Below are 25737 nucleotides of genomic sequence, written 5' to 3' on the forward strand. Positions count from 1 at the left end.
TGTATTATTTGTCATAAAAATAAATTCCAGTGTGTTTGTCACCTTCTGTTTGTTTCCTTCTGTTCCCCATTTCTCTGTCCAGATACATCTACCAACTCTTGCATCAGCCTGTGTGATCTTTAACGCAGACACCATGTTTCCATTGTGTTTATACAGTGTCTAGTACATGAAGGCTTGGCTCTTTCTATATCCACACTAGCAAGAAAGGAGGTTTGGAGATACATGGCAGTCACTAATAGAAGCAACTGACAGTACTTAGCTGCTAAAGAAGAATAAATGTATTTGGTTTTATGTGAGCCACTAAACACAACAGCTGTATTTTGCAAAATACCCCATGCTTCTAGCTTGTCCCATCCTCTTGGGGCTCAGGGGAAAGAGGGTAATATTGTGCCCATTTTTAAAAAACATAGAAGAGATTGCCCTGGGAACTACAACCCATCAGCTTCACTTCTGTGCCTGAAAATATCATGGAACAGATCCTCCTAGAAGCCATGCTAAAGCACACGGAGGACGGCAAGGTGATTAGTGGCAGTAAGCATGGCTTCACCAAGGGCAAGCCCTGTCTGACCAACCTAGTGGCTTTCTATGATGGGGTGGTAACTATATCAATGGACATGGGAAAACCAATGGATGTAATCTATCTGGACTTCTGTAAAACCTTTGACATGGTCCCCCACAACATCCTTCTCTCTAAATATGGATTTGATGGGTGGATGGTACACTGGATAAGAAATTGGTTTGAAGATCATATTCAGAGAGTAGTGGTCAACGGCTCAATGTCCAGATGGAGATCTGTGACAAGTGGTGTCCCTCAGGGGTCTGTACTGGGATGAGTACTGTTTGATATCTTCACTAGTGATACAGACTGTGAGATTGAGTGCAACCCCAGCAGGTTTGCAGATGACACCAAGCTGAGTAGTGCAGTTGCCACACCAGAAGGATAGAATGTCATCCAGAGGGACCTGGACAAGCTAGAGAAGTGGGCCTGTGTGAACCTCGTGAGGTTCAAATAAGGCCATGTGCAAGGACCTACACTTGTGTTGGGGGAATCCATAGTTTCAATACAGGATGGGGGATAATGTGATTGAGACCAGGCCTGTGGAGAAGGACTTAGGGGTGCTGAGCAATGAGAAGCTTGACATGAGCTGGCAATGCATGCTTGCAGCCCAGAAGGCCAACTGTTTCCTGGGCTGCATCAAAACAGGCATGGCCAGCAGGTCAAGGGAGGTGATTCTGCCCCGTTCCGCACGTGTGAGATCTCATCTGGAGTATTCTGTCCAGCTCTGGAATCCTCAACGTAAAAAAGATATGGGGCTGTTGGAATGGGTCAAGAGAAGGGCTACAAAGATAATCAGGGCTGGAGTACCTCCCGTAGGTGGACATGCTGAGAGTTGGGGTTGTTCATCCTGGAAAAAAGAAGACTCCAAGGAGACCTTATAATGGCCTTCCGGTAGCTGAAGGGGGTCTACAACAAAGCAGGGGAGGGACTTTTTACAAAGACCTGTAGTGATAGGACTAGGGGGAATAGCTATAAATTGGAGATGGGAAGATTTAGATTAGACATTAGGAGGAAATTCTTCATGATGAGGACGGCGAGGTACTGCCACAGGTTGCCCAGGGAAGCTGTAGATGCCCTATCCCTGGAATAGTTCAAGGCCAGGTTGCATGGGTCCTTGAGCAGCCTGGTCTGGTGAGAGGTGTCCCTGCCCATGGCTGGGGGTGGGGGGAGGAATTAGAATATCTTTAAGATCTCTTCCCACTCAAACCATTCTATGATTCTATGGTTTTTTTTCTGATGGATTTGCTTCTCAGAAAAACCATGCTGCCAAGGGCAGCGAGGCCATAAGGTACCAGGGATGCTTGGCACACCTGCCCACAGGCACAGCCTGTCACATCGTTGCCACCTTCTGCTGCAGAAATTTTGCTGCAAACACCCAGTTGCAAACTGGAAACCACCACAGGATACCAAGAGATAACCATTTAAATTGAATAATGTAACCTGAGCCCTCCTCTGTCACATGATTAACTGTTTACATTTTGATTGCCGGTAATAATTGGGCAGTGGCAAGTTAGTGAATTTCACAGTACATGTTGCATGTCACTGTGCCACATAGTTGCTTCTTCAGCAGCTCCAGCAGTGCTAAGGGCAAGACTGTGAAATTACTGATAGAAGACAATTAACCCTGGCCACTACCTTTTGCAGACTGCAACATATAGCCTTGTTATTTTTGGAAGAAATACACAACAAAGCCATTACCCTCTGCACCAGCCTGGTTCATACTGTCTCATTGGGCTGCTGGCTCTGGTACTAGCAATTACAGTGCAGGAAGGGAAAGGCATGGGGATGGGGCTCAGGTGGCATTGCAGTGTGCAGTTTCGTATCTTTCACAACTTTTTCCGTCCTCTGTGCATCTTCTGGGAAGGAGAAGGCTAGGACTTTTTATATAATTTGTTTCAATCACTCTGTTGGCTTAAATGGAAACACGCCTTCCTATAATAATAAAATTCTATACTATAGATGGAGAAACAGGCAAACACCAAAACCCCAAGAGAAATAACTCCTGATGGAAAGAATACAGCTGCCAGAATTGCTTTCAAAAAAAATCATATAGGAAGCTATTTGCTTCATTCCTCTAATTACAGGGGACTTTTCCATGCAGCTGCCATTTGCATTGGTGTAGGCAAACTGCTCTGTGCCTGCTGCTGGAGGACACCCCCTTTGTAGGGCAAGGAGCACTGGCCATGCCCTGGTCTGTCCCTGAATCAGATAGGCAGCTGGCTGCAAGCCAGAGAGTGCTGCCTACACACAGACGGAGCTTCACAGCACCTGCATTCCCACTAGCTGCAGCCTGTCTCCCTGTAACTCACCCAGGTTACTGCTGCCTCTGGGAGGACTCAGCAGTTCAGGCACCGCTGAGAGATGATCATCAGTCATGAACATGTAATGGGCCTGCGTTGTAGGCACTTCCCCACATTGTGTGTCCTGGCACTCTGCAACCAGCTGCTACTGGGTCTTGACCTAGTTTATGGGCATAATTGAAGACAGGAGGGGGAAATAGATCAGAGAAACTGCTGCCTGCAAGGATTAGCCTCCAGCTGTCCTCCATATGACTAATGCTGCCAGCTAATTCCCTCTCTGCCTTCCTTCCTTCTACCTACTGGGAAAATAAGACGAGGTTAGGGAAGGAAAAGTCAGAAGGTAATATATGTGAAGTTAAAAGATGACAAAGCAGACAGCAAGATGATGGGAGAAGTTATACTACCAGCAAGCAACAGTGCTCAAAATCCAGCGAGCACTTGTGCAGCCCTTTGTCTACCACAGGAAAGGCTTAAGGAGTAGGAGAATGGGAGCATGGGCTGCATCTGAAATCTCCTGGCAGGAAGCTTCTCTGCCAGCCCTGTACTTAGCCAGGACGTTTTAGGTAGTGAGAAGGCAGGAACATGGTGGTACCTGCACAAGGGACTAACCAAGGTTCTCTGAACCCAGATGCAGCTCAGTATAGATCTGACTGGAAACCAAAGTTGACTTGCCTCTGAAAACCATGGGGAAGCCTGTGTGTGCAACACTATGACACAACACTGCACAGTCTTTCTGTTGGAAATTACTTTTGTCCTTCTTCCTGTGAGCTGCACCAGGTGAATCCCAGCAGGAAAAAGCAGGAGGTGCTGCACCAGCCATTCTGACACCAGCTGACCTTGCCACCTGCACGGACACAACTCGGTCACAGAGAGCATATGGTTCTCCCTTTTTGTGCTGGGTGCCACCACTGCTGTAGCTGGTAGATACCATCCGTGGTTCTGGTGGCATCTGGGATGTCTCCCAGGTCTATGATCAGCCATAACAGCCGAGAAGTGGCTGCCCCCTGTTGGAGACCAACTCCTGCAGTGCCCTGGGCAATTCAACAGCTGTGATTCCCTCCTGGCCTTGTCTGCCTGGGGACACTCAAGAAAATGGAATCATATTCACTAAAGTAAGAGCAGAAAGCTCTGTTTAGGCCTTTCATGTAGAGTTTAAGTGTCATGAATTTAACTTGCCTCCCTTCCTACCCCTTTAATTCTCAAAATCAGTGTCCATAGAGAGTTTTAATGAGGTCTAATTAATCTTCTTTAAAAGATAGCTTATCTTACGTTCCCCCTGTAGGCAACCTATGAATTACAGCATTAAAGCACCCTGCCTCACAGGATTCTTGCACTGTGGGAAATGTTTCCTTCTCAGAGTTTTTCAATAGTCAGAATTTCTATGCCAGTTTTAGCCTACAGGCCCAAATGGGTCCGCAAAAGACCCTTGCACAAACTAATGCAATTAGTTAAAATCCTCTCTCTCTTACCCAACAGAACTACAGGGTCTGCAGAGATATTCTAATTCTGGTTAAGGATGATTTTTCTGATTATTTTGTTAAGAATTAAGGATTTCCCTAGCAATGAAATTGTACTGGTTTTAAAAGGCCAGTTTCATTAATGAAGGCCAACTTCAGGAGACCGACATATATTTTTGTAAGGACAACCTGGTTTAGCTGAGGTTAAACACGTAACTGACTCGAGCTGAAACAACTCACACTTAGGTTGCGTAAGTAAATTATTGTGCGCTAAGAAAGTCTAAAGTGCTATAGGGAGCAGCTACACTGTAACTCCATGTACTCCTGCCTTAGGCCCAAGGCAAGTGTTGAGTAATTTGAAGAAGAACAAATAAGCACTTCTCACCTACCACACTGCAAGACAGCAAATGAGCAGTAACTGCAGAGGACCTGCAGATAGATGGTAACAGCTTAACTCAGGGCAGTCTAGACAAGGGCTGCAGCATTTGACCAGCTCTGTCTGAAGCCACACCTTTGGTTAACTGACTGGTATCCTTCAGAGGTGGGACATTTTTCTTAATGTGATGTACTCTTAAAACTCACTATGAGTGTATGCCCAAAGGGAGTTTGCACAATTAAAATTCCCTTCTAGAACAATTGTGTTTAATTGGTACAGAGAAGGTTATGATCATGTTCCCTTGAACACTGCCTTTCTGTTAAGAGGAGGGACAACACGCACATTTGAATTACTACGTCACGGTGTTCATAAGACAGGTTCATATATAACAAAGCAAAACTAAAGCATTTTATGTCACTTTCCTGTTTTTCTGATGCTTTAGGTTACAGAAATGGGAACATATAGTGTAGTCAAATATGTGGAGATCCAGTTTTGAGGAGTACTTGACTGCAAAATGAAATCTTATTTTCATATAGTAATGGATTTCCACTGGCCTTAGTTACAAAGTAAGTCTACATGAGCACAGAGCTTTAAAGGTCCATGGTGCAGAAACGCTGTCTGTGTTCAAGTTACTACTGAAAAAGCCCTATCAATCAGAAAGGTTAATTGCAACCATGCTCACTCCCCCTGTCTCTACCCCTAGAGAAAACACACTTGTGGTGAGCCATGAAGTAAATTCCAGGTGGAAAGCGAGCTAAAAGCATTACAGAGGGAAAATGCCTCTGGTATGGTTTCCCTTCTTAAGCTATAACCCTATAGCTTGTAAATGGAAAACAGAGAGCCACCAGCTGTCACTGACTCACATCCTTACCACTTACACCAAGGTGTACGTGGTCAGGGTATTGCTCTTGATAGACATGCAAACAAGCGAAGGTGGTACTTTGGTTAGTACAAATAGTGTATTAGGCACTCCCACCTGGCAACTGCTGTAATGTACACTTAGACCTCTCTGGCTCCCCTCTGTTGCACTCAGGATACTGCTGCTGTTGCTGTTTTAAACTCTCTAGTCAGTTCCCAGCTTTTTGTCTCATACCTATCAACACAGCACATCTGACCCTGCTTGAGGCAATACCCAAAGATGCATATGAAATAGTTCTACCATTTTTTCTGCTTCTATGTAGAAATAATTCTCAGCATCACAAAACTAGCACAATACTAAAAAACATATTAATACATTCAAAATCAAATATGACAAGTACTCCTCACTAGTAAAAAGGTCAAGATTTTCTTTCAAAAAGATCTTTTTCCTACAACAAATGAATGCTATGCCTTGTTAGAAATCATGGCAATATGAATTCAGTCCAGGATAACAAACTTGTGCCAATTTAATTACTGCAAACTGCACTTGTGGAGAGTGACAATATATAAACCAGAGAATATTGCTTAGAAGCAAGCAACAAAATACTCTTGAGGGCCAGATTCTCAGTTTCACATACGTCAACACAAAGCAACGGAGGAGTCTTTGTCAGGCAGCATCCTGGCTGTAAGACTTCTTGCCTGACTCCTTATGAACCAATGGGGCTGATGCAAGCGACAGAGATAAGCTACTCTCTCATGAGGAAGGAAGAAAACACATTTATGTACAACCCAGAGGAAGCACAGGTTTTTGATAAGGTGATTTATATTTAAACAGGGTCTACAATCCCTTTATTTATTGGGTTCTATTTTTTGTGTCGAATTTGGAATTCAGAAAATATAAAGAAAAATTAAAAGCACGTTGAAATGTCACGCCCACATCACTTTGTTCTAAACCTCTCAAAAGCAACCACCAAATTCTAAACCCTATGGCCATAAAGAATTGACCCCAATTGAGGCACGTTGCAGTGTTACAGCAAAGCTGTTGTTCCACAGGCAGGACACTGCAGTGTTCCGATAGTGAAGTTTTTAACCACTACACTGTCTTTTGTTTGCTGTGTGGCTGCTGAGATGGAAAAACAGCACTCTTTGTATTTTGCTTTAAGCTTTTGCAATGTGCTTTTCCACCCCTTTAAAGTGCAAGAACTGGATCTACATTTAGAAACTTTCCAGAGATAATAAATAGGCCCCACTGGCCAGTTTTAAGTATTTATTTTGTCTTCCTTTACAGAGAAAGACAACAGGCAAAAAAGTTCAAATGAAGCTCAGAAAAGCCAAAAAGGAAACCACAGGTTTTATTTTTCACTTCAGAGATTATGTTTAGTGAGGCCTCATCCCTCAGCAAGAGAGATATTGTGCTGTGCTTTTCTATGTTTTTTAAGCACCTCAGGTCATCCAGGGGGATTCTGTGAATTCAAATAATCCTGATGTTAACCAAAAGATACAGATAAAACACTCTTCTCCAACTTTCTTAGACCTCAGAAGAAAGACCTGGAGATAAGATGTTCCCATTTCAGTGGCAAAGGTCTCCTTTGGCAACACACTTCGGGAAATAAGTCAGATTGTTTATCCTCCAATGGTAGTTTTGCTCTCTTTCATACACACAGCATAAACAAAATTCTTTCCTAATCTCTCCTTCTGTTTATCCCTCTCCCTCCTTCTGTTTGTCACTCCCCTTCCAGCTTTCTAATTTTATCCAAAGTAAAAGGTGAGACTCAAAACTCAGTGTAGTTACGTGAGCTTCTGTGCATTACTCTGTGCTCAAAACCAGTTTTAGTTATTTTTCTTCCCTCAGTCATGACTCTGCTACTGAAGTCCTGGAGACCCTTCATCCTATGTTATGTATAAGCAGCCACAAAGGATTAACATTTCAGTTTGTGCTTTGTAACTGGGTCAGGCTATGCTGTAAACCTAAAGTTTTGAGTGGTACAAGGCCCTTCTTCCCAGCCGTGATAAAACTCCCACTGACTTCAACAGCACAGGAATATCACTCCTTCCCCCACTTCTGGGGGACTGCTTCTTTCCCAATAGATAGCTGGCTTGTAATTAGATCAGGTTATAGCACTGGTGAGGAGTGGCTCTACTGGACTGGAGAACCCAAGTCTAATAATTAACTTAAGGACTAATTTCTAATCCTCTAAATGGAGGGTATCTTACAGCAAAGCTTCAGATATACACTTTGCTATTACAATACTGCAACAGCTTTATCCCAGAAATGGAAGTTGTCCTTCAAAAAGGGACTGCATGGAGAAGATGTAAGGTTTTCCTCCACCCAGCCTTTTTACCCCCAGCGTTTGGTGTGTTAAACACAAAACCACAAAGAAAATGAGGTATTTACCTCTTTAGGCAAATTGTGAGGTATGTATGAGGTTAGTGACCCCTTCTGTCCCAGGGGATATCCTCTATCATGCCACTGTATGGTAGAGGACTGGTGTGGATGTTGTATCATATGCTAGGGTATTAAATGAATGGCTGGTAGGGATATTTCCAGCAGGTAATTTACCATGGACAGGAAAAATGACTTGATGCAAAGAAGGAAAAACAATCATCCAAACAATGATGTAAGGGGTGCAAGCTCATTTCAGGTCCTTTTATTCAGCAGGTCTTTGGCAGGGACTTTCTTATTCTCCTTGCTAGAGTGCAGCCAGCTAAGCAAGCAAGGAATGTGTGCAACTTGCAATTAGGTCAGTAAGTTCACAGAGGTAAACGAAACGGCTCACGTGCAGAAGCCAATGAAGCTAATTCATGATCAGGCAAAATGTGTGCTTACTGAGCTTTGCCAAATCAGCACCTTCCTCCTGAATAAAGTCCAAGGGTGAATGCAGCTTCCATTTCCTCTTGAAAAAGCTTCTCTTTGCCTCCATAAAGGAAAATATTTTCTCCTGACAAACTGACAAAGTTGTTCTCCTACACCACATCAAGCTAATACATGAGCAATACCAGATGCACCCTGCATTAGTTACCAAATGTCTGCTGCTTTAATCCAGTCTAACAGGACAGACTGGTGCGTGGCAGCATGGGCCTTTGTCAACTTCTGACCTTCAGCAGACACTACAGCTGCTGTCTTGAATTACTCCTTAGTTACGTAACACAGCTGCCCAAAGCTGTTGAGGACAGAAACATGGAAACTTAGTGCTAGGTTTAATGCTTTGTCCAGAGTCTACATCTCTAGACTCATCTTCTAGCCACAGGAATCTGCTGCAGCATCAGAAAGTTTGTTACGGAAGAGACATCTAGGGTAGATAGAAATAGGGATCAGACAATGTCTACGCCAAGACATAACCTCTCAGTCTGGGTAACCCACACACACAAGACCACCACATGCATTTGGACAGCTGAATTGTTATCTCTGTTCCAGCACAATTCACATGTTGAGTTAATCTAAGTCAAGGAAATTCCATTACTATGCCATAAATTTATAAAATTTGCTTTTGTTTAATGTGACATTTTAGTTTGGGAAAAAAACTTTGCTCTAAAATCCAGTTATTGACTAACACTGCTAAGCATGTAAACTGCTCGTTCCCGGATCCTACGGTGGCCTTTTCCTGTAATTTCCACTAGATTTTAAGCCAGAAGTTTGGCAGAGCCATTTCCAAGAAAGGAATTTCACCATCCCCACCACACAACCATACATAACGTATGCAGAAATAAACATCCAGGGGCAAAATCCCTCTCATCTGTTATTGATTTCCACCAGCAGCTTTGCAATGAGAACAGATTTGGACTTTTAACCTAACCATGCATCCACATAGTTAACACTTCCGACTGTTGAAGAAAGCAGATTTGCAAAGAAACTTTCTTGTAGGACTGATCCTGGCAAATGACTCCACATCACCTCCTGTGAACTTTCTAAATCTGGGTGTTATTCAGTTCCCAGCTCATCGCTGAATTCATTCAAAGCCGGATCCTGCCCAGAGCCAACACAGACTCTCTAAAGAAGAAACAACAAACAAGCTAGTAGATCTGTTAGCAACGACACTGCTGAAGCCTGGTATACAATGACGAGTTTACCTCACTTCTAAGTAGGGATGAGGCCTGATAAACATCCTTCCTGTGATTAAAGTTTTCACAATGGTACTCTCTCATGTGGAGTCTCTGGTGTCTATTAACACAGCTGGGTTCACAGTTCAATTACGTGAATTCTTTGATGTCTCATTATGCAGTTAAGCCCATGCTCCAGTTTTACCCTGAGGCTCCTCTCCTCTCTCTAGACACTAATTTCCATGAAACTCCTAGAAATCTTAATATCTCTGATATTGCCGTCATTAAATATCCACATTTAATTTCTGGCATTGTGGGTTAGAAGTTTTCTATGAATGAACAAAATCAGAGACTGCTTAAGACAGCTTCAGCAATACAGCACAGAAAGATAAAAGGAACAGCCTGAGAAAAGTAACAAATTTACCTGGAGTATCAACAGCATCTGAATAATAGAAGGTGGAACTCTGGCTCTGGAACGTGATAATGCATCTTCCAATTTAATATTAAGGGTAATTATATTCCTAAAGTGCAGAAGAGCCAGCTGCCGAACCGAGGGCTCCTTCCCCTTAGAAACAAAAACAAAGTGAGATAGATTATGAGTTCTGTGAAAACGAGTTTCAAAATCCTCTGTCAAAATTCCTTCCGCCACTTCTGAGGGATCACAAGAATGATAAATCTGAGTGAAAAGCAAAGGAAACATAACAAAGGACACAGAGCAGCCTACAAGTCTGCAGAGCAAATTTGATGTGGCAGTAATGAATATTGCAGACAATGACTGAGTCTGACTGTATGTGAAGATGATGAAGAGGTGGGGTAGGGTGTGGGGGATCACACCTGAGCACAAGGTATATACGAATATTTTGTACTTTAACAGTAATGAAATGTATATTATGTTGAAAAAAAACCCAACAGGGTTGAATAACAGTTGTATTTCCATTATTTCTCAAGATTTTGAGCACAGGCTGGACAATGTCTCCAAAACAGTGAAAATCCTGACACAGCCCACCCGTGCATCCTCCTTTTCTCTACAGTTTTGGTGACTTCACTAGAAGGCAGAAGCAGAGCTGAAGTTTCATATAGCCTTTTCAAAGATGTCTTTATGTAGTTCAAGAATAGCTTTTTATAGAAGAAAATCTTATCTGAAGAATACAATGCTAGCTCTGCCTGTGGAGATTAACACCACTTGCCTTATGAGGATTTGCAGAACTGTTCCTGTTTCTGGCATTTGGCCTTTTTCCTTGGGTATATATGGCTGCAGTTATGTGTGCTGCCAGACAAATATTAACCCATCTGGAAGGTCTGATGTTCAGCTGGTATTGACTTATCTTTGTTTGGAATAAAGAAGCTTGAACCAACCCCACCCTACCCAACCCTTTTCACTTTGATACTGAAGCAAAGGAGGCCCCAAATCTGCTTCAATTGGTAGAATTTACAAGAGCAAGCAAGCACCAGCTGGATTTTGGAAATAACCTCAGACCATGAGGCACCTAGATCTATTTGAAATTAAATAGGTCTTAGGGCTCTTACTCCCTCTAGGTTCCTTTGAAAAGTCAAGCAATTATTTCCATCTGAAAGGTGAGGAGATGTGTTGGTAAATTATTTTCGAAGGCCTCAGGAACACAACAGTGAAAATGGGTATTTGGAAAAATGGAAAACCAGGCTGAGAACCTACCTACATCTCTAGGCCCAAATGCCTTGGGTGTGGTACCTAGAAAAACCTCCTATAGTGTTCTAATGTTTTATTTTTATTGTTTTAAAGTTTCTATTGGTAAGACACAAGTCAATGGGTGAACTAGTCCTGTATGTTTTTAGAGCTTTTCAATTTCATAATCAAATTCTGTGTAGAGTTGCACCTTTTCCTCTGAATTCAGATTTCATGCCTGTAACTTACCGGCAGACGCAAATGGCAATACCATTAACATTTGGACAATCATTTTAGGCATTAAGTCCACTAGGAAAAATGTGAGAACTCTCCCAGAGTTTCCCCAAATATGTTTAGGCATCAAACTCCCACTAAAATCTGTAGACATCTAGGAGCAACTCCAAAAGGTCCCTTAGACCTATTTGCTACACAATTCCTTCGGACTTAAGTGATAATCAACATTCCATGGCCATTTCTAAGTTAGAAGATTGAGCCTTCATCCAAATCAGATCAAGTACCTATCATGTACTTTGTACAATGACAATTACTGGAGTCAAGGTCTATGCTCACAGAAACTGGTCTAACTCTACTGACTACTGCTGTTCATTTATAGTAGCACAGATTTGAACTCAGAAATATAACTCCTCTTCATAAATTAAGGTATTTCAAAGATAAATTCACATTGCAGAGAAGGAATTGCATATACTGAAGTCAACACAGCTCCACTTATTTCACTGTGTGCATACGTCAGTTTATTGTTCACAACCTTTTTAGAGTTTTACTGTGAGCTGACATAAGGACTAACCATCTTCCCTCCACTCCACTCCTGTTTTCAAATTCCCCTTTCATCTTTTTCACCCAAGCACTTCATACCGGTGTTTGCATAAGTAAACATTTTGCTTTGCTTATTTGCATGACATGACCATACAGAACAGCTGCACTAGGAGGTTGGCCCAAGGAGAGAGAGTAAGGATTGCATCAATCTGTTGATGAACCAGTAAAGTTGCTTTTTCCAGTCTTTCAAGATTCTATAGTAACAGAGTAATTTTTCACCTGCACAGGATAGAAAATAGCCTGAAGCATAGGCAGGACATCACTGAAGAAAAAATCCCAAGTTTCAGCTAAGGTGTCCAGTAGTTTCTGCCCTGCAAAAACACAAAACAAACTAGTGAACCTTTTAGGTTATAATCAGCTAACTGCAAAGACTAAAATATGTAGGAAACAGTGTGGATCTTTTATACACATGATGAATCATGCAACAGCTACTATTAGCAGTAAGGAATTAGTATTCCTTTCACAGTATCAGATCATTCAGTATTTGTGTCTTTTCAGATGACACATCTAATGTTCTTAGTAAAATCAGAGACTTTGATGTTGACGCTTACTAAGAAAAAACTCATGAAGAATAAAGAATAATAGCCCAGGTTACCTCCTCCTCTTCTTGCAGAAATACCTACTGGACAAGACTGTGGAGGAGAGCAGTAGGAGGAGGACTCAGCGGCTTAAACATGGAAATATTCCTGCAGAGTAATCTCGCCCCATTCTCCCCTCTGCCCTCCAAGCCTTAAGGCAACAGAGCAAACTGTGCTCTATGGAGAACCTCCACAAAGCATGCCCTCAGACTGATACCTCAGCTTCTCTGTATCTCTGCTTACATAGAAAATCTCAACCAAGATGTATGGAAAAAGAGAATGGTGTTGTGGTTCTACTTTTTACTGTAAATTTCAAAGGATGCAGTCAAAACCTGCTATAAAATGAGTTCCCTGTGCTCCTTACAGCGAGGACACCCCCTCTCCACCTGCGGCCACCTGGAAGCGCCCCCAGCAGAGATCAGAGAAGTTCTGGCCAGGCTCTACAACCAAGTTGGGCACAAGAGTTCCTTACAGAACATTTCAAAAAAACACAGAGGAAAACGCAGAAGGTGAGTTCTGGGGGAGAGGAAGTCTGGCTCGATAGCTGAATGCTGGTTTCAAATCCCTGTTTGTCAAAGGCCTATGTGACCTTGGGAAAGCTCTTTAGCATCCCTGTACCCCTAACCTAAAGGTGATACCAGGGCAATGCCACTGCACCTCAAACAGCAAGTATTAGGGAGATAAATGCATCAATGATCAATGCATCAATGGTGCATTCAGAGAAGACAATATGACTATCAGAAAGGAAATTTAATAGCTATTAATCAATATTACTACTTGTGACAGAATCAGATACTGTTCTTAATTTTGGTATTACAGCATTACTTAGGACCTCAGCCAGAGAACATTTTGCCTAGAATTACACACCCATGACAAAGAAACTCTGCCTGAAAGCAGCTACATTCCAAGTTAGCCAGGTGCCAATCTTTATTGTGGGATACTTGATATCCCTGCATTTTTAAGCACATGACAAATAGCACCAGTTCTGGCCCATCTGCAACTCCTGCATTATGCCTGGGTTGGTGACTTTAAGTGCTTTCAGTGATAAATGTGGATCACCATGCTATAATGCAGCTGCTGGCTTGTGAACCACGCCAAGTTCTTTATTTCTGCACCACCAGGCAGTGGTTCTCTCTGTCCTACACATCTGTGCGCAAGACTGAAAAGGGTGTTCTTGGTTTCAATATTTCTTTTTTTTGTCTTGCACTAGTTCTAGTGAAATACAGTATAGAACCAGGTTTAAAATTTCCTGGCAGCTGTAGCAGTAATAATGATAATGGTAATAATAATAATAACAATAATAAAAGAAATACTTTTATAACCTTCATATACTAGTGTCTGAAACACTGAGGTGTTTCAAAGACATAAATCTGATCATGAAGGTGAAGCCCAACCACTCTATGCCTTAAGGGCAGAGTTTTAAAGAGAGTTAAATGAGTTAGTTGCCCACAAGTTGAGGTTAAGCGGAAAATATGCCCTTACAAATTCTGCTCCAGATGCAGATGCTGAACATTGGTCCTTTTCAAGTCTTGCTGCTAGAATTGCATGAAGTCAATTACCCTGTTGAGATAAACATGCCTTAACTTTCCTTTCATCTTGTGAGCAGCTTTTTTTTTGTGAAGTGACGGATTTCTGTACAGAAGCTCAGAAAGACTGTAGTTAACTGCCTTTTGCCAGGCAGGCCTTCAACTGGGGGCTGAGGAAGAATTCCTACTGTTTGTTGATCATGAGCATATTTCACATGGAGGAATGTGACTTTCCTGTCCTTTCCAGAATATATTTGGTTTACTGTCAGGCAAAGATTCCTACTTTTACCATAGCTTTGCCAGATTCCAGGAAACTGGGTAACTCTAAATGCTCTTTTTAATGAAGCACAATGTAGTCTACTTTGAATGGTATAAAATGCATGCAGTACTTCTCACAGCGCTTCTAAAAGCTAACTGAAACTCCTGAAAGAAATGTAAACCCCAAAAAAATCATCATTTCAAAACCAAAGATAAAATTTTCAAAACCTCTCACAGGACAAAAACCCTTCAAAATGTGCTCTGAAGTAATCTTTTTTTCTCTTTTGAAAACTTCAACACCAACTGGATAGGGAAACTCAAACCTTGGGAAGTAGGACAACCTGAGATTTGAGGATGGGATTACTGCTCCTGCAGACCCAGGAAGGGAGCCCTGCTCAGAATGGGAGCTCCAAAGATTTTTGTGCTCCCAAATTTGCCTCATGTGGTTTTGGAGCCATGGGGTCACTCATTACAGGATGAGCTCTGGGGTACTCTGCTGCCAGGAAACCCAAATTCCAGCCTTGGAAACAAATCCATCAGCAGGTCCCCTGACAAGCTAACAGAAAGCTGTCTGTCAGAAAGACCTCTTAGGAATGAGATTCCTAAATTACAGCTAGTCTCCTGCAACTTGCCAGTTTTAGTAAGCTGACATTTCCAAGGACAGAGTTGGAAAAAAAACATGACCGACTTAATCCTCACCTTTCCATCTTCTCTGATTATACTTCCAAGGACAACCACAACTTTATACACCAAATTCAAAACTGAAATAAACCTAATAGTTTGTTGAAATTTTGTATTTGCTAAACATGCTCCTACATTTGAAAGGCATTTACTGATCTCACATTTCAATTTTTCATCTCAGCTTTGATCTTAAACATCAGAGATAGCATTCTTGATTTTCAAGCTAGTAAAACCAGAAGAAAAAAAGGGCTGGGCTTTGGTAGGTCTCTGCATCTAATTTGCCAACTGGATACCTACAAAACCACTTCCTTTGTGATTTACAAAGTAGAGATGATGGCTTTCCGACCCTTACAGCTCCTCTTGTGCTCTCCAAGCTGTTATTTTATGTAACTGAGGAACCCTGTGTTCAGCTTAGAAGAGTTTGGATACTTTTTTGGGGTATATTTTAAAGGGGAAATTAGTTTTCTTTGTGTGGTGTTCAGGGCTATTGTCTTTTCATCAGAAAAGCTGGGTCCCATAGAACCATCTTAATTTGATCAACTGTACTGTCAGTAATGAAAGACCACATTTAGGATATATAGATAGCTAAAACTAGTGGAAATGGTTGTCTCCAGGCTATTGCTTAAACAGTATATTTAGACCAAGTGGTATTATGACTGCAGCTTTGGAAAAGGAAAGATGTGTTTCTTTAAATTTGCCTCCATACTCCCCAAAGATCTTCAGAATGCTTATATTTGCAATAATTCTTGAAGGTTATCTGAAATCATTTCACCCTCTGGCCGCGTATACCTACATCCAGGACAAAACAGTATATTTAATAGCACATCTAAATGCTGCACAGTAGCATAGAACATGAAATATGGGTGACTGTAAAATAACACAGGGAGTGGAGGTTATCCTTGATGTTTACTTCCATAAGGCAACACCTCCAGAAGGTGCAGAAAGACAAATGAAGCCTTGACTGTAAGAAAAAGAGACAGTGTCTGACCTTGTTTATGTAAGCACAAATCCAGAATAATTCTTAAAACAACCTACAGCATTATTTTGGACCTAGCCAGACACTTCAATTAACTGAGATTTTAGTGCTTAGTTTTTTGTTTATTATCATTTTTTGACCGTATTTTTCCACTTTTCCTTAACATTGAGCACCTATAATTGAAGGAGAAGCAAGTATCCATGCTGGAGGTAATCTTTTTTTTTCTCCCTTGCTGCTGCTCTAGGCAATCATCTCTCCTTGATGAATGCCAATGGGAACACCGAGGCAGGACACAACAGATTGCAGGAATAAACTGATACAAGCTAATCCATAGTCCTGGGAAGACAGTGGAAAGCATCATACTGCCTCCAGAATGCATTTGCTAAAACTCCAGTGACAGATAGAGATAGCCATGAAAAAACTCAAGTTACCTTCGTAAAACCGGATCTTGTCCCTTAGGATCACCATGCCTTTTGTGAGCAGCTGATTCTGTAAGTAAAATATAGACTACTCTTTAATAAATTCTGTATTTCCTTACAGCCATTGTATTTCACATTTGTTAATTCTTAACTTTTGACAATAAAGGGAGGTCTTTAATTTAATGATCAGTCATCAAAGGACTCCTCCTGTGTCCACCTTGCTTAAATCACTCAGGAGACTTCTCAAATGATGATATAATCACCTACTGCTTTCAGGATACAGCACGTATTTTCTGCAGTACAAAGTGCTTCTCAAACTTCAAATGGATAATTCACTAAGCACATACTCAGTCTTAGAGAAGCAGAAAGAAGACTGTTCCAATAGACAGTGTGTACTTGCTACTAAATGTCACTCCTATTAACTGTACTACAATGAACTTGACTGGTTTATTCATGAACTTCAAATGTAAAGTTAAAAGAGAATATCTGAAGTCTACTGAAAGATGGCAATGCCATACAGAAACATAGTGACTGCACAAAACTATTCCACAGCTTGGGCTTTCACCATCTAACCATATAGATATAAAATCCAAATCTCATTAGTCCATAAATGACAGAAACAGCGAAGTCAGTAGACATTTCTGAATGGTATTAAGGGGCTCCATATCACCATTTAGAGTGGGTCAGATGATTTTGCTCAGTGACATATAATGAAATCTGATTTAAATGAAAGAAAACACATGCCTACCTGTAGATATTCAGTGAAAAAGGATCCCAGTTCTGTTTTCAGTAATTGCCTGTATTAAAAAGCATAAGAAAAGGATCTGTGTAATCAGCAAATCATATTAACTCTGCATTTCATGGAAAAGAAGAAGTCACTAATAGCAAAATATTTTCATATGAGCACACAGCCTGTCAATAATGACTAACAACTAATACAGCAAACAGCATCAGTAATTTAAGACTCCCAACAAGCATTTCTGTGTGCTGAAAAGTATCTGCTGTGGATTTAGATGGCTCAGTTGCATAAATACGTATGAAAGGAAATTGAGATTTGAAGAAAAAAGGACACTTTCCATCCTTACATCTAACCCTTTCAAAAATGCTCAAAATGTTCTCCTGCTGTGCCAGGGCTTCAGTGGTGCCAGGTGCTGCAGATGTGGGAGAACTCCTCATGTTCTCTGCCCATCCATGGGTCTGAGCCAAAAAACAAGCACATGATTTGCCTGATATGTGCAGAGCCAAATCTACCCTGTTCTGCATAAGGTTGAAAGAAGAGCTATGATAAAATATTTAGAGAGAAACCTGAAGGAGTTTGATATTCTGTTTCATTTTGTTGCAGGTGTGAAACTTGCCCAGTTTTCATTGAAAAGTTTGCAATCTCCCACTCAGGAGACCCACACAGTTGAAGTTTCATACGGTTTCAGTGAAAAAGCAGGAAGGAATTTTAACAGCTTAGCTCTGCTTTTCATGATTCCTCTATACTAAAACTTGCAAAGCAATCTCAGAAAGCAAACCAAACTCACATGCTGAAAACAAAATCCCACAAACAACCCTCAAATTCAGAAACTGAATTCAACCTGATACGCAAGCCCAATGTTTATACTCAGGTAAAACTCACTACATATTGCTAAAAAACTATGTCATTTAAGTCTCACATGTTGGATGACAGATAAAATTCTCTGCATTCAGGTCTCTATTTAGATGCATAAATCAGAACTCAGACCTTATAAAAACATAGACCTAGCTCAGTTTTCTGAACATGTGCAAATCTGGGCCGAAGCTGTTTTGAAATCTGTCTCTGTGTGACCACTTCAGGTACCATGAAGAAACGAGGCCAAATTCAACCTAAAATCTAAATACCCACTTCAATTAGGGTAGTTATGTAAATGATATATTCAGTAGCATGTTATCACCTATCCCTTTGCGTTATGCCTCTAACTAGTAAATAACTAATTAATCAAATTATTTAACTAGTAAACAAATTGACATTTGGCTTAAGCAGTCCAGCATATCCCTACGCTCCAGACTGAAAAAGTCTGCAGGAGTTGGATCTGATGTTTTTAACACTACGTACTTCAGTACAGCCTCTTGAGATCTTCTGAAAGTTCAGGGAAAGAGGGAGCAGGTCAATCTTTAGGTGGCTGAAATACAACATCTTATTTATTTATCCTTTAGCACATGGGCACACTGATGTCATAGCACCCTGTGGAAATACTCTAGGCATAAATGAAAATAACAAAAAGAAGGGATTTTTTCAGATGCTTCTAAGCACTCCTGAAGCTAACAGCTCTTTGAAATCTAGTCCTGGATTTCTCATAGCCTTGAACAGGTGATTTCTAAATATTTTCTCTTTTCATATTTTATGTTCTACTGATAATCCCTGTCATTTAGAGCAGGAAACACAAGATGACGTTCTACTCATCCAATAAGCAGCCCTCTGATAAAATGAAATCCCACCACATTTCCATTTTTTAGCTGTGAATGAAATAAACAACTAGCTTGTAGTTAATTATATGCACCGGACTACATCACAGCAAGCAGGACTATAACTACATTAACATCGCTTTTTACAGGGTGGAAGAAGAACTGACAGCACAATTAATGTGCTTCGCTCTTTGAATTCCTAATAGTACAGGTACTTCATGCCACTTAATTAATTTCTCATGAAATAGTGAGGCCCTCAGGCCACATCAGAACACTGGTGTTTGATGTTCTCTGTACCCATGTTCATTTAATAAAGATCCAAAACACAGCTGGATCTAAGACATTGCTTGCAATCTTTTTCCATCCCTGTTTAACTTCCTTTAACAGAAATCAGAAAGGTTGTCACCTGTCAGATCCTGGATAATTCACATTACTGTATAATCTTACCTAGACATGTGGACATTATTGTAGAATCCAGTAAAAATCTGATCAAACCTAAAAGAGATCCCTGATCAGACAGGAGACTTCATTTCAAGTGCATTCGATTTTGAAGCTAGCCATTTTGCACTCTTATGAAGCTCATATATCATTGATATAAGGTCAGCATTGCCTATTTAATGACTTCATAAATTAAGATGATAACACAAATTCATATAAAATATGCTAAAACAGCTTCTGACTTTTTTGTATCTTCCTGATGCCACTTCTTTGGTTCATTTTGAAATTAATTCCTGCCACATTATTCAGAATGGAATGTCTAACACTGTACAATATCTGATTTGAGGTTGGCAAATATTACGCTCATTTACAAGAAGGGCTGGAGGGAGGATCTGGGGAACTACAGGCCTGTCAGTCTGACCTTGGTGCCAGAGAAGGTCATTTTGAGTGCTATCACACAGCACACACAAGACAACTGGGTGATCAGGCCCAGTCATCATGGGTTTATGAGAGGCAGGTTCTGCCAAACTAACCTGATCGCTTTCTATGACAAGGTGACCTGCTTAAAGGATGAGGGAAAGGCGGTGGATGTAGCGTACTTGGACTTCAGTAAAGCTTTTGACACAGTTTCTCACAGGATTCTGCTTGAGAAACTGGCTACCATTGGCCTGGACAAGTGCACGCTCTGCTGGGTAAAAAAAGTGGCTGGATGGCCGCGCCCAAAGAGTGGTGGTAGATGGAGCTAAATCCAGCTGTGTCCCCAAGGCTCGGTGCTGGATCCAGTCCTGTTCAATATCTTAATCAATGATTTGCATGAGAGGATTGAATGCACCGTTAGCAAGTTTGCAAATGACACCAAGCTGGGAGGAAGTGTCGATCTGCTTGAGGGTAAGGATCCTCTACAGAGGGATCTGAACAGGCTGGATCAATGGGCTGAGGCCAATGAGATGACATTTAAGCAGACCAAGTGCCGATTCCTGCACTTGGGACACAACCCGGAGCAGTGCTAAAAGCCTGGGGAAGAGAGGCTTGAGGAAGACTGGCTGGAAAGCTGTCTGGAGGACAAGGACCGGGGGGTGTTGGTCAATAGCCGACTGAACGTGAACCAGCAGTGTGCCCAGATCGCCAAGAAGGCCAGTAGCATCTTGGCTTGTATCAGAAATGGCGTGGCCAGCAGGAGCAGGGAAGTGATTGTGCCCCTGTACTCAGCACTGGTGAGGCTGCACCTCAAATGCTGTGTTCAATTTTGGGCCCCTCACTACAAGAAGGGCATTGAGGTGCTTAAGCATCTCCAGAGAACGGCAACAAAGCTGGTGAAGGGGCTGGAGAACATGCCTTATGAGGGGTGGCTGAGGGAACTAGGGTGAGAAAAAGAGGCTGAGGGGAGACCTTATCACTGTCTACAACTGCAGGCTGTAGCAAGATAGGTGTTGGTCTCTTCGCCCAAGTAACAGCCAATAGGTTAAGAGGGAATTGCCTCAAGATGCACCGGGGGAGGTTCAGATTAGACATCAGGAAAAAATCCTTTGCCGAAAGGTTTATCAGTTACTGGAACAGGTTGCCCAGGGAAGTGGTTGAGTCACCATCCCTGGAGGTATTTAAAAGATGGGTAGATGAGGTGCTCAGGGATACGGTTTAGTGGTGGGCAGGTATGTTTGGACTCAATGATCTCAAAGGTCTTTTCTTTGATTCTATGATTTTAGCTTTACTAGTTAAATAAAGTTAAATGAAGCAAATGGAAACAAGTGATTTTATGGGGTTTGAACTCTTTCCTCAAAGGAGGAAATACCACTTAAATATGCTTTGTTTGCATTATGTCAGGATCCTGAAACTCAAAAAAGGAGCAGCTATAAATATGTATTAGCTTTAATACAGGACATCCTGCTTCCACTGTTTCCCTTCTTTTTCCTGCTCGGTTTACAACTAGTGTAAATAAACACTTTGAAAGAACATATAGTGCATGAAATCAAAAAGGAAAAAAAAGCTACATGATTACTAATATCATGCACATGTACCAAGAAAAATATTAAGCAGTAGGTATATGCATGTAGATTCTTACTACCTGACTTCTGAATAAATCCCCTACTGAAACACTTAGTCAGGGCTGAGAAAAAGTAATATACAGACCATATGCTGGTGATACTCCCAGTTACTGGGCTATCTTCTCACCACCTTACTGTACTTCATTAGCTTTAGCAGAGTTAGGCAGAAGTTACAGCAATATGAAAGAGACTGAAGTCACACACTGGTTATTGGTAGCAGGGCTTCTGAGTGCTACGTAACTCCATATTTAAGGCCACTTTCTAATGCCAGAGGAATGCAAGAATAGTGTCCAAAGGTACTGGTGTGAATGAGTGAGAGCTTTTATGAGCCACATGTAGAGGGAAAGTAAATGGCACTGTACAGATTTGTACCCACTGATGTTTTCTTCAATAATCAGTACATACATAACCAGAATTCAAAGCCTTGAGATGTGTGTTCAGAAAAGGAACTTATACACATTCGTTTGCACTTAAGTGACATACAGTAGTTGAATACAGTAGTTGACTTTCCTGAGTCAAAACGATAGCGCATAAATATTGCAGGCATAACCTAGCTATTCAAATATTTACACCTGGTCTGTGAGCCAACTTGGATATTCAAGGTTTAATTATGGCAGAATCTGTTCTAATTACAGCAGTAAACCCCCCCTTCTTTTACTGCCCTGTAACTGTTGTAAAAAGTTACTGATGTTAGCCATTTACTTAAACACTTCTCCACTCAAATTTTGCCACGTGGAAATAATTGCTATTTGTTTCTTTTTATTTATGTACTTGTGGGGAAAAACTAAACAATCATAAGGCAAATACACACTTGTTCCACTTCTGAGATCAAGTTTACGAATCCTATTTTTGTATTCAATAATATTGACTCAAAGAAAGTTATTTTGAATTAAATAACAATAGTAGTAAACCAGATATTTTTGGTATGAGTCAAATCAGCAATTTTTTAGTTAGGTTTTGAGATTAATTTAACTGAGGCAAAAGAGCTTTGATTGCAAATAGTTAGGAGGCCCTAAATCATTATTGCCTCTGGTGGGCAGAAAAATGAAGCACACAGCAGGAGTACAATAGCTTCTGGAAAGAGTGTGGCTGGACATGTGAACAGGTATGTTTAAAAAAACTACCACTACCATACTCTTCTCTAGAGACACATCTTTTGAATGTTGTGTCCTCCTCATCAACTCAGTTTTCTCTTCTTAGTTTTTTTTCTAAGAACGAAGCAAGCAGGATATACACAACAAGTTTCACAAAAATAAACGCAGTGTTGTCACCAAGAAGATGGGAAGCATTTGGCAATAAATTCGAAGGCTATTCAGGCCAAGTTGGAGACAAGAGGGAACAACCTCAAAGCAGCAGTAGGCAAGAAGCGGTCTAGAAACCCACTCTGCATCTTGCTAAATGCTTGCTTATCCTAGGAGAGTTAGGCTGCTGATGCCTTGTTTATAACAGCAGCTTTCTAGTTTGGTCTAGATTTCATAATATGTTGCCCATTAGCTCAGGTATATGAGTCACCAGGCGTTCTCCCCAGAGTGTAAAATCAGCCAAGATAACAACATAGCAGTGTTGTCCTTACTCTAAAAATAAGAAATTGGCCAGTTGTGCAGCAGCAAAGCCCATCTGAGCATGGGAAAAAAATCAGTTTATTTGTGGTCAGCTTGCCTGTTGGTCTGCCTAGGACATCATAATAAATTCAACACAAATGTAACATCAAGCATCAACGTGCTGCAGGATTTATAACCAGGTAAATAAAAGCAAAATCTGTGCATAGTTCACCAAATAACACCTGTTTGTCTGTCTGTCTGTCTATCTATCTATCTATCTATCTATCTATCTATCTATCTATCTATCTATCTATCTATCTTCTGTTTATTGGTTCATACAATATTAGTTTTGTTTCTGTCCTCACCAGCAGATGAGCATCTTCAGGCAAATGCACTGGGCCAGGAAATCTTAGCCCAAACTACCATTTTTTTCATTATTCAGATAAAGCTGAAGAAATCTAACCGTACTTACAGTAATAATGATCAACCATTATTCCAATAACCAACTCAAAATGATTGATAGATCACGCTAACTGACAGCCTCCCTAGAAAAGCTGTTCTTTGTATTTCATTTTCTCCCTGGAGAAGTATGAACTAAGTGGAGAATAAGTTTCTTTTAATTTAAAAAAGACTGAGAGAGAGGGAAAAAAGAGAGATCACAGACCAAATGTCATTTGCCTGGACTTCTCTGAAGATATTCCCACAATTGAAGGAACCAAACTGCATCAGCTATCCCAGACTGGGAACGAGACAGGGACAGATAATTCCAGAATATCCAGATATTTGGTGGATTTTGTCAGACTCTGGTCCCAGGACAGAGTGGAAATAAGCAGTAAGGCACAGGGAATCACTGAGGTTCTTATCTGAAGAAAGCCAGGGAATGTAATAAGCTGTCTGTCTTTTAGAAGTGCAGCTTCTTTCCTACCATTCATTCTCCAAAGCATTTGGACAAATTTCTGTAAGGAAATCGGCTATATTGCCCTTGTCAGTGAAAGAGTAATACTAAGTGCTAGAAAAAGTACTGAAAATAAAGTGCTGTAAATCCACATAACAGCTTATTTCTTGGTAAATTTTTATTTGCAACTCTAACTTTAATAACTTAAATGGTAGGATTTTCACCTTTTTCTTTTTCAGTGAAAGAAGTTCTCATTATATATTTCACTAGCCTATATTTAGTTTGTTGTGAGCAGTATCATCACAGTGTAAGAACCTTAAAATGCATTACTCAGGTCACTGTGGTGACAAAAAGGCTTTATAAGATCTACAACATGTTCAGCCTGTGTGGAAGGAGCAGTTAGACTATAAGGGACCACCAGGAGACATCTTTCCTTGCCTGGTCACACTGAGCACTTGGAAGCTCCATGGATGCAAGAGAAGCACCTCAGAGCTAGGTCTGGCACCTAGGGACAGGGCACCATCACTGCAGTGGAATAGGGCTGCATTACTAGAGGGATCCAGGCTTTCCCTTCCTTAGTTTCAACCTGGTATGTCTAGACAGATTCTGAAATAATCCATCCTCCTCACAGCTAAAAACTTCCTTCGCAGAAGGACGAACCCAGCCCGCGCTACACGGCAGATGTTGACACACATCAGCAACAGCTATTCACAGAGGACAAATTGACTGTACTGACTGAAACCACCACTAGAAAAAAAAAAGAATGGAATACTGCTGTAGAAGCTTTCAAGTGCAAGTGCTAGCAGACGGTACTGTGCACGGTAGCTAATAACACTTGGTAGAGTTGAGTATCTTACCTGACTCCTTCATTGAGGTTGTAAAGTTCATGGTCTGGGAGACCCTTACGCTGGAACACTGCTATTACTCCATTGTGGATACTGAAAGAGGACATTAGGAGTCATTAGAACCCAATCGAATTTTAGAAGGGTATCACTTCCACAGTAAGACTAACATCTCTGCCTGCATACTGCAAGACTTTTAAGAGTCATAGATGAGTTCTGATACCACATCCTAGATGCCCTAAAGGGAATTATTGCCTAGGAAACAGATATCTTTGAAAACAACTTCTTGCTTATTTGTTCCAACATCATAACTTCAACAGTTGCACATCTGCAATCAGCAGAAAAATTAGACTTACATATTTTAGCTACTTTTAGAGTATATTAAGTACAACGTTTAATATGTTCATATATGAAATATATTTGAAGCATTTTAAAGTATATTTCCGTCTCTGTGGCTCACCACAGAGACAATTAACAGCCTTACTCTGAGATCAATGATGATATTCACAGCATTGTTGGCATATGTTTGTTTCAGCTATGGTTACTTGATTTTTTCATCAACAAGCCAGGCATTTATGCAGGCTAGACACTACACTTCAAGTTTAACCCACAAATGTAACATCCCTTTTCTAGAATAGAACCTCAAGAATGGTTAGTTCTTTAAGAAAGAAATAAAAGAAACACTGGACAATCATGATATTTAAGCCAATTTAACCAATCTCTCGTTCATTTTCAAAAAATAAAACAACAGAAAAGGGGCAATTGGTTGCAAAGATTGTTTCCTATTACTGCTTACTCATTTCTCATAGATTTATGCTCCGACCCTCCCACCACCATGGTGGTCTCTCTGTCACTAAAACCCATGTGCACAGAGTAGTACACTCGTGCTCTAATCTGGCTTATTTCAGCTGGCTCAAACAGACACACTCTATTTACAACTATCTGAAAATTGGCAAATAAATGTCTCTGGTATATAGTGAAGCAAATCGGGTATTTTAATATTATGAGTAATACGTGAATTACGATTAATGTAGTGAATAAAACAAGCAG

At 40.9% G+C, this 25737-nt stretch overlaps 1 protein-coding gene across 5 annotated transcripts in view; it reads right to left on the minus strand.

The window, feature by feature from the left end:
- The window catches only part of PRR5 (proline rich 5), a 90388-nt gene that overhangs the window by 18360 nt on the left and 46291 nt on the right, over positions 1-25737 (minus strand). For all 5 annotated transcript variants that reach the window (XM_069864688.1, XM_069864661.1, XM_069864678.1 and 2 more), the window contains 5 exons: positions 24703-24783; positions 17251-17299; positions 16515-16572; positions 12284-12375; positions 10013-10153 (listed from right to left, as the gene is read on the minus strand). In XM_069864688.1, coding sequence (XP_069720789.1) covers positions 10013-10153; positions 12284-12375; positions 16515-16572; positions 17251-17299; positions 24703-24783 — 421 coding nt within the window. The remainder of the gene's footprint in view (positions 1-10012; positions 10154-12283; positions 12376-16514; positions 16573-17250; positions 17300-24702; positions 24784-25737) is intronic.

The sequence above is a fragment of the Phaenicophaeus curvirostris genome, chromosome 1 (genome assembly GCF_032191515.1).
Source record: "Phaenicophaeus curvirostris isolate KB17595 chromosome 1, BPBGC_Pcur_1.0, whole genome shotgun sequence".
NCBI lineage: Eukaryota > Metazoa > Chordata > Aves > Cuculiformes > Cuculidae > Phaenicophaeus > Phaenicophaeus curvirostris.